This window comes from Ochotona curzoniae, unplaced genomic scaffold, assembly GCF_017591425.1.
Source record: "Ochotona curzoniae isolate NIBS_2020 unplaced genomic scaffold, NIBS_Ocur_1.0 contig_2699, whole genome shotgun sequence".
Classification (NCBI taxonomy): Eukaryota; Metazoa; Chordata; class Mammalia; order Lagomorpha; family Ochotonidae; genus Ochotona; species Ochotona curzoniae.
Window position 1 is genome coordinate 5,754,048 of NW_024465561.1, and position 9,733 is coordinate 5,763,780.

Sequence of the window (9,733 nt, forward strand, 5' to 3'; positions counted from 1 at the left end):
TTCAGCAAACCCCACAAGACTACTGCACTGCAGCATTAGCCCAGCCTCTTCCCTACACCACACCTCCTGGCCTCCCAGTTCCGGGGTCCCCCACCCCAGGGCAGTAATCCAGTACCCAGGGGCTTCATCACTGATCCAGGACCTGCCTGTCTCCCTGGAAGAATAGAGTGGAGGAACACAAGGCTCATGAGAAAGACTCTGAGTCAAGTCCAAGAATCTTTATTAACGAACAAAACTACTTCTGTAAAGAGAGACGAGGCCCTTTCTAAGTGGCCACAATCCAAGGCTGGTGAGAGAGGGCAGCAGGTGCATCACAGGGAGGGGGCCCCAGGTCCAGCCAGAGGAAGTGGGAGGGGAAATGGGAATGCTGGGGGTCGGGGTGGGTCCCAGGACCCCCTACCCCAAACCGTCCCAGCCCGTCATGACGCCCTCCCCCCCCCGCCAACCCTTTGCCAGACAGGGGACAGGGCAGGGAGCGGCTGGCTCCAGAAGTGCATGTCTGAAGCGGCCAATGTGTGCAAATCAGCAAGGAGGGGTGCGGAGCCGCTGCCCCCGCCTCACCGCCCCCCTCCCCAAACAGGCAGCAGAAGCGGGGGTGGGGGCAGCGGCAGTATTGCTTTTACCCATCATGCATGGCGGTGGGTGGGCGATGGGGCAGGAGGAGGAAGGTTGGCGGAGTGGTGCCAGCCTAGCCCCCCACCCCCTCCCACCCTGGCGGCTCTGTGGACAGGACTCTGAGGCAGGTGATGCCCGGGAGTGGCCGCTCCCCTGCCAGGGGGCTGGGCCGAGCCTGAACGCTTGCTTGCTCGCTCACTCACTCGCTCGCTCGGCATGTGTGAGGGCTGGCTGGCTCATCCTTGAGGCAGAGCCCAGGGTCTGCAAGGGAGGGTGAAGCAAGGCAGGGAATTAGGGACCTAGTGGACTGACACCATCACCCCCCCCACACACACACACACACACACACCCAGACCCCACTCATGGCGACCCATCCACCTTACCTGGGCTATTCAGCCACTTGGACACCCGTGCAATTTTCTTTGCTTTCTGAGGTGATGGCCAGGTATTCCGAGCTGGTAGGGGTGGAGGAAAGCCGGGTGAACAGTCACCTCATAATGCGGGAAGGGGGACTAGCTTCCCCACCAGCACCAGGGGATAGGGAAGGGTGCTTGGTGCTGCAGGTCGGGGGTGTCTAAGGATCTACAAGAATCCTGAACCCCCAAGAGGGGGAGGTCTGGGGGAGGAGGGGCTACAACTTGACAGTGCCTTCACCAATTTCTGACAACCACCATTCCCAAGAAGCTCCCTGCGCCCCCCCACCCGTGAGGCCGGGCCGTCTCCCCGCCTCCCCGCCTCCCCGCGGGTCCCCACTCACGCGTTCTCCTGCGCAGCAGCCTCTGTAGCAGCAGCGATCTTCTTGTAACAGTAAACCATCTCCGCCACCAGCCAGATGGTCAACACCACGATGAGCACATACATCATGATCTCCGACACGATGGACGCCATGTCCCTGTTGGCTGGAGGGAACCGGGCAGGGTCAAGGCCACAGCCAAGCTTGCTGTGTGAGCTTGGACAAGCAGCTGGACCCCTTCTCCGCTTCCCACCATGGTCACTGCTGGTCCCCATAATTACTAACCACTAGCTTCCAGCGGGCCTGGGGGATCCTCAACCCACTTCTACTGCATACCTTTAAAAAAATTTTTTGTTTTTTGCTTATTTGCTAGGCAGACTAACATTGAGAAAGAGAGAGATCTTCTACCCACTGGTTTATTGCCCAACTAGCCACAGTAACCAGGTCCAAACAATCAGGAGCCCGGAACTCCACCCTGTCTCCCCTGTTGGGGGCAGGGGCCCAGGCACTTGTTGCCTATGCAGGGAGCTGGATCGGAAGTGGAGCAGCCAGGACTGGGACCAACACAGGACACAGGCAGCCCAAATGCTGGCTTAGCCCTCGTGTCACAGCGCTGGTCTCCCAGGGTAACACGACAGCATGTATGTTGTCACGTGGGAGGCTGTCAGGAGCGGGGCCAGAACGCGATAGCTCTACACACAGAAGGTGGACGCTCCAGTGCAGGCTCTGCCACAGGCCAGCTCTGCAATCTTGAAAATGTGAGCCTGTCTCTCCAAGCCTCCATATTCATAAAACCTTGCTTCCTGCGAGTGCTGTGTTGTGAGAATCGGAACAAGTGCTCAACAGTCCCTTTTTATATTTTGAATAAAGCCGGGGTACTGTAGCATCCTTGTTCAGAGCAGGGAACCCAGGCTCTGCCTCTTTGCAGGTAAATGACTCCACCTCTTAGAGCCTCAGCGTCCCTCTCTCGGGGTAACCCGCCCCCCCAAGGCTCTCTCTGGGCTGCCGGGAGAAGGAAGTGAGTTCACATTCCCAGCACAGGGTGCTGAGCATAACCGGCCCATGCTGGCCCTCACTGGCTGTCGCCAACTTCCTCTCCCAGAATCGAAATTCAAACTGGAACGGGAGCAGGTTCAGCCAGGGGGCCAGAGTGGAAGGTCGGTCACTTTGGTGACCTTGGTCAGCTCTCACAGGTGTCAATCCTGCATCCCAGCATCCCTCCACCTCCGCCCCTCTTTCCCTACCGCCAGGGATGGCTGGGCTCCCATTCCCCTACACCCACCCACGGGTGGTCTCCCTCCTCTGTGGCCCAGGAACCCTCTGCAGGTGACACTTGTACTTTCTGGGCCAGAGGGCGGGAAGAAGCAAGGCTGGCCACTCCCTCCAGCTCCACACCCCACCCCCTTCAGGAAGAGCTAGGCCAGGCTCCAGGTTTCACTCCACCATTCCGCAGAGGTGCAGGGACCTGGAGTGGCAAGTGCTTGCTTCCAAAAGCCTCTGAGCAAAGTTCTCAATCTCAGCATCTCCTTGAAATAGTCCCAAAAAGCAGGGCTCATCCCATCCCCCACCCCCACTGACCTCAGCAGTCACTACCCCACCCCCCACCCCCCAACCCCCCCAGGATCAGAGATTTGTCAGGTAAAACTTAGGCATTGGAATTCTCACTCCTGTTCCCGGAACTCGGAACTTGATGCTCCCCAGAACAGATTATTCGCTCAGTGATAGGAATGGGGCAGCAGCTCATTTTCCAGGTCAGCCCAGAGAGGGGCAGGTGCTGGGCTAACGACACACAGCTTGGAGTGGACTCGGAGCCAGGATTCCACCCCGAGAGCCAGTGTGGCTGCAGGGTCCAGGTCCGGGCCTTCTTCACAGTCAGGGACTTGGTGATGCCGAGTGTAGACAATGCCCCAGGAGGCACACAGTGGGTGCCCCCTCACAGATGAGGGGTGGAGGGGAGCTCATCATGAGATCACAGGGGGGCAGAGACACACGCTCTTCCATCCCAAACCTCCAAGGAGTTTCACTCGCCCTCCCCCTTCTCCAGCATGGCCCCCTCAGGGCGTGGCTCATCAGCCTCGGCCACCCCTGGATCCCAGATGGTCTCCACTCACACTACACACTGTCCCTGGCCCTTGGTCCCCATCTGCATGCCTGGCCTCTGGCAGACATGCTCCTGCCGTCTGTCATAGTGCACACTCCTCCCAGGGCCCCAGGACTCCTGTCACTCCACTTCCGATCATCCCAGCTGAGGCTCCTGGGAAGGCAGTAAAAGATGGCCCAAGTGCTTGAGCCCTGCCATCCGTGTGAGAGACTCTGATGCAGTTCCATGCTCTGGGCCCAGCCCCACCTATTGAGGCTATCTGGGGAATGAACCAGAGGATGGAAGATCTCTCCTTCTCTCGCTCTCGCTGCAACTCTGCCTTTTAAGTAAGTAAATAAATCTTTAAAAACACAAAGTCTTTACCAAGAAGTATATGGGTAACACTGAACTTGCAAAAAGATGGCAGATAATAAGGATAACAATGTTAAGAAGAAGAATGTATAGCAAGGCAGGCGATATTAGTGATAGGAGCACAACGTGGGTAATGAGAAAAAAATCCCATCGTGGGATGAGTCAGGTGGAATTGACCACAGGGAAAACACACACCGAAAAAACTGCAGGCCTGCTGCGATAGCCTAGCGGCTAAGTCCTTGTCTTGCAACCATTGGGATCCCATACAGGCATCGGTTTGTGCCCAGCTGCTCTGCTTCCCATTCAATCCAGCTCCCTGCTTGTGGCCAGGGAAAGCAGTAGAGGACGGCCCAAAGCCTTGGAACCCTGCACCCATGTAGGAGACCCGGAAGAAGCTCCTAGTTCCTGGCTTTGGATCAGCACAGCTCTGGCCATTATGGACACTTGGGAAATGAACCAGTGGAGGGAAGATCTTTCTCTCTCTCTGCCTTTCCAAAAAAGAAAAGAAATCTTTAAAAAAGGAGACTATAGCACAGCATGGGGGTCACGACAAAAACATGACAATCTGATGGGGAACTCTGAAAATCTTCTAAGGGCGCAGTGCCAGCGTCCCCTCTTAGATCCAAGTCCAGACTGTTCCACTTCCAATCCAGCCTCCTGCCACCACAGAAAGTGGCAGGAGGTGGCCCCAGTGCGTGGGCTTGTGCCAGCGCCTGAGAGGTCTAGATGCAGTTCCTGGCTCTGGTTTCAGCCTGGCCAGCGCCAGCCAACCCAGCCATTTAGGACATGAGCCAGGAGCTGGAAGGTCTCTTTCTCCCTCTGTAACATTGTTTCAGATGAATTAACTCACTGAATCAAAAAGAAAAATCCTCTAGCATGATTAGTATAAAGGTGTAGGCACGTGATTGGTTACGTGAAGTAAGTATAATACAGAGTGTGGTTCAAATCACTTACTATGAGCACATCCCTAACAAGGCCATCCCATAATATGGCAGAACTCCATGTGCTGGTGCACGCTGCGGAGAACACGATCGCTGGAGAGCAGCTCAGGATGCTAAACAGTGCCAGAGAAAAGTGCCTCGCGTGTCTCGGCCAGCCCGAACTCCCGGCTCTGCCCTCAGCAAGGCTCATACCACCATGCCCAAGGCCCTGGGCCACTCGCCCCTTTCTCCTCTCCTCACGCTAGCAGCTAATGCGGGACTGGTGGGGGGTGGACCACAGCACCTGCACGGCAGCCCCCTCCCAGGACCGAACCCACAGGGCGACACACAGTCCACCGCAAACTCACTCCACCCCGCTACAGCTTCTCAACTGTGCCTGCTCTCATACCACATGTCAAGACGCTAATTCTGCAAAGAATCCCACAGGCGCTGGCTGACAACAGAGTACACAGTGACTCACGCCAAGAACAAACCAGGGCAGACACCCAGGCGTGGGTTCAACTCCAGGTCCCAGCTCCGTGACCTTGGCCTTATTACCTGACCTCCCAGCATCTTGGGCTCCTCATCTGGGAAATGGGGAGGAGGAGGTCCCCACCCAAGAGAGTTAGGGATCTCCCCCGCAAAGCCAGGGCATCAGGGTGAGACCGGAGGCAATGTGAGAAGATGAAAATGATGATGTGGCATTCATGTATGAGTACAGGTGTCTGCTGCCGGCCTACGGGATGTACAGGTACAGCTCTTCACTGGCTCAAGGTCTGGGCTAGCTCCCAAACCCTCCAAGCCAATGGGTGTCAGGGACCTGGAAAATTCCGCTCTCTGTCAATCAGAAGACACTTCCAAGAAGGGGTAGCTCTCTCTCAGTGAAGGGGGCCCGCAATGCCAAGACAGCTCAGACTCACTCTGCCTGACCGCTCCAGGGGTGGCCCCATAATTGCAGCGCTAGCCTCACCTGACAGCCTGCTGGCTCCTGGGCCTGCATCTCCACTTGGTAAGACTGTGTTCTGCAGGATTCTCCTGGGTGGGGAGGGTTCCCAGGATGGGAGGGAGGCGAGAGGCCCCACTATGCGTGACACATGCACCACGACAGATGGAGGCCAAGGCTGCAACACGCCACCCTCCTCAGACCCGGCCCTGCTGGGAGGGGACCCCACCCTGGGCTCCATCCCCACAGCCTTCATCTCTAGCCCTGCCTCCTCCTTCCTTGTAACCCTACTGGTTTAGCCTGGAGGCACCTGCCAGGACTCTCACAGCACAGCTGCCTCCCTCCTAGGTGACACTGCTGGGTTTGGCACTCAGAAGTCTTTGGGGGCACACTGACCTTGCTGCAGGGCTGAGGGAAGAAGTGGAGGCCAGAGCTGGGTGCTGGCGGCGCAGTGCTCCCCCTACCCCCGTGGGCGGTTGGCTGGCCCTCCCTGCCATCTGTCCCTCCATCTGGCTGGCTGGGGAGCCCGCGGGGGGCGTGGGGCGGGCGGGGCTCCCTCACCTTTGTCCACCACCTCCAGGTGGATCTTTTTGACGACGCTGGTGTTGTGCTCGTAGTTATCGAAGAAGAGGAGGCGGTAGACGTGGCACTCGTAGTCGCCCGAGTGGTTGTAGGTGACATTGGTGATGAAGATGGACAGGTCTTGCAGGTCCTTAGTGCCGCGGCTGCCGTTCCACACCACACGGCCCTCGAAGCGCTCATCCTCCTCCAGCTGCAGCACCTCGTTCTCATAACGCAGGATCTGGGGGTGCCCGGCATGCAGGGTCATGATCTGGGACTGTCTCCCTCCCACCCCTCCCTAACACAGACAGACACATATGTAATCAGAGACCTTGACCTCAAACAAAGAGGCATGGGGAAAATGGCTGGGCCCATCTTCTGAGCCCTCAGCTTTGCCTCCGGCCCCCCTCTCTCCACACACACTGTCAGGCTCCCTCCTGAGCCCTCCCTCATCTTCCAAGCCCTCGTGTTCTGCCATCCTTTCAGTCACCAGCCACACTCCTGAAACAGGCTCATGGGCAGCCTGACCCTAAACCCAGCACAGGTGGTAGAAGTTTCTGGTGCATAATCCACAATCCACAACACACACACAGCATGCCAAGGGATCAAAAAAAGACTTCTATGTCTCCTCCATGCTGACAGAAACATTCTGATTGTGCCAGAGCGCCAGTGACCTTGACTTCATGCCAACCACGTGGCAGGGGCATCAGCTCACCTAAGCCCCTCACAAGCTGGAGCCCCCTGCCTCCACAGAGAAGGAAATCCAGCCCCAGGGGGGCTCAAGGACTTGCCCAGGCCACCAGCTGCTCCGAGGTGGGGAGCTGGAATTTGCATCCAGGAGATCTAGCTCCCGCCCCCCCTCGGCATGGACCCCCACCTGGACACCTGGCAGGGCAGCCACACACCTTGACAAACTCCTCAGTGCCCTTCTGTCGGAAGGTCCATTCCGTGAAGGTCTCGGCCGTGGTCTCACTGCGGCGCTTGCAGGAGATGCACAGGATTTTGAAGGTCATCCCATACACAGCCTCGGTCTCCGAGTCCACCTCCACGCAGCCCCCCCAGGCTGAGGACACTGCGGTGACAGTAGGTTCAGGTCACACCAGGACTCCCAGTTCCCCAAGCAGGGCCAGGATGGCTGGGCTCCACTTTCCCCTAACCCAGAAAGCACCTACTCCCCTCACTAAGACCGCTGAGGAAACAGAAGACGGTGCCTGCTCCAGGTGGCATCTTCTCCGAGCCTCCTCAGCTTCCCACTCTCTGTCAGGGTACATAAGGGTCATCTGATTGGCAGGTGCTGGGTAGATCCCTGGGATGGGTGATGCCCCAGCCAGCCAGCGGGGCTGTGAGCATCAGTCCCTGTGAATGCCTACGCCGCAGGCATCCTTTCTCAGGAAGTCACCAGCCCGAGGCACCGAAGCTACCAGGCAGTAGAACTTCTAGGCAGCGGAATCACTCTACCCATTAAACAGGTCAGCCAGGAGTGAGTTGAGAGGAGTGAGTTGAGCCACGGGTAGGACATGGGTACTGCAATCAGGGCAGACCCCAGCTTGGAAAGCCCCTGTGTAGCCCACCCCTTCCCAGCCCCTCCTGCCTCTGCCCTCTCCCTGCTCTGTGACTTGCTCCCCACTGTTCAGGGCTCATGGGGTTCCTTGCTGCCCCAGGTCCTTGGCACCACGACTAGACTCTGTCTAGAGTCTGCCTTTCACTCCCTCTTCTCTGCTTCCCAGGACCCAGCAAACTCCCAGTCTCCTGGCTTTTTTTTTTTTTTTTTTTTTTCTCTCTTCATGTTTCGGAGTTTCTTTCTTAACCATCTGGTTCCAGCTGCCTCCTGCAGTCTCCCTGCCGTGAACCCCAGCTTCTCCCACCTGTCTTCTTCGGGAGGTCTCTCTTTGGGTGCTAGGGCTTTGGGTCTGTCTCCACGGAGCCATGCCTCCTCACTTTAGAACACCACCCCAGCTCCTCTCTGGCTGTACCTGGCTCTGCATCACAGCCCCCCCTTTGCCTCCTGCAAGTTTCAGAAGATTCAGACTCAGCGCTCCCCGACCCCTCTCCATGGGTCTGTCACGTTCCGTCCTCAGTTTCTAAGCAGCTCACTCCGAGTCCTTCTGCGTCTCCATCTCCTCTCTGCGTCCCCATCTCGCTGGTCCCAGTCTCTGGGCGCCGCCTCCCGGTCCCCACCTCCCCCTCCCGCGGCTGTGGGTGTCACGTTGCAGCCTGCGGGGCTCCGGGAGCAGCTGACTCCGCGTTTCCTCGCCCCCGGCCGGGTGCCCGCAGCTCGGCCCCCTGCTTGCGCGTCCTAGGCCCCCCGCACCTCCACCGCCTCCCGGGCACACAACTTCGGAAGCTGACTTGGCTGGGCAGGCGATGGGGTCGGAGGGGTTAGGGGTTGGGGCGGCCCTGGCGTGGCTGCCCGGAGTCCCGAGCGCGAATCCCGCCGCTCTGGGTCAGTGCCCGAAGCCGGTGCCCCCAGCAGCGCACTCACCCAGTGTGGCGCTGACCACCAAGGCCAGCAGCGTCCCCATGGTTGCGCTGCGCCCCGCTCCCGGCCGCCGGTCCTGACAGCGGGGCGAGAGGCGGCGGGACCCGCGCGGCGGGTAGAATGTCCCCGGGAGCGCGCGGGCGCAGCAGCTGCGGCTCTGGGACCGGCGAGCGGGGGGAGGGGGGGCGCGGCCCCCCCGCTCCGGTTACCGCCGGGGGCCCAGCCCCGGGGCCCGGCGTCCGGGCATCCCCGCCGCGCTGGCGGCGGCCGCTGCTCGGACTCCTGCACTGGCGCTCACCGCCGGACGCATCCGCCAAGTGCGCCGACCCCGGCCCGGCTCCGGCTCGGGCGCGCCCGGGCGCGGACCGCGGTCTCCTGCGCACTGCAGCGGCGGCGGTGGCGGCCCAGGGAGGGGGCGGGGAGGACAGGGAGGGGGCGGGATGAATCACCGCGGGGGGAGGGCGCGGCCGCCCAGCCTTTGCCGCAGCGGCCCGGGAGGCGCCCGCTGCGCGCCGGCTCGCCGGGTGGCGCAGGCATCGTCGTTTCTGGGTGCCCCTGCCCTTCTTCCAGACTTCGGAGACTGCGTCCCAGCTTCGGAGTCGGAGATCGATCAAGCCAGAGTCACAGAAGGACTTGGAAAGGCGGTTTGGGGCGCCGGGATGGCGACTTCAAATGGAGGTCAGAGTTCGTGGGGGACGCGCCTGGCATCTCCAAAGGATCGCTCCCTCGGATCCCTGACGCCGGCGACCGGAGGTCACCCGGCAGGCACCCTCGCGTCCAGACCCTCACCGAAGCAGGAGGGCGCCCAGGAGTCCAATCTAGATAATCTGCTTTGAGGGCCAGGTGGGGAGATGTTGCAGATGCCAAGTTCCAGGAGGGCTGTTTGCGGTGACCCCCCGTTGCCCGTGACATCATCTTGTTACCCCCATCTGCTCCCTCTCCCGGCGGGGCTGGCTAGATCTCGCTATGTCCAGCACCCGGAGCGCACTCAGACCTCAGGGCCTCACCCTTGCCCTTCCCCCTGCCTGCA

The 9,733-nt window shown here is 59.8% G+C and overlaps 1 protein-coding gene across 1 annotated transcript; it reads right to left on the reverse strand.

Annotated features, from left to right (window-relative positions):
* Positions 1-203: 203 nt before the first annotated feature.
* On the reverse strand, positions 204-9,087 carry SCN1B (sodium voltage-gated channel beta subunit 1). The gene is made up of 7 exons (XM_040976473.1): positions 8,707-9,087; positions 7,130-7,296; positions 6,225-6,465; positions 1,373-1,514; positions 999-1,070; positions 844-876; positions 204-801 (listed from the first exon to the last, which is right to left on the reverse strand). The coding sequence occupies exons 1-5, from the start codon at positions 8,744-8,746 to the stop codon at positions 1,004-1,006; spliced, it is 657 nt and encodes a 218-aa protein (XP_040832407.1). The 5' UTR covers positions 8,747-9,087; the 3' UTR covers positions 204-801; positions 844-876; positions 999-1,003.
* Between the last annotated feature and the right edge of the window lie 646 nt (positions 9,088-9,733).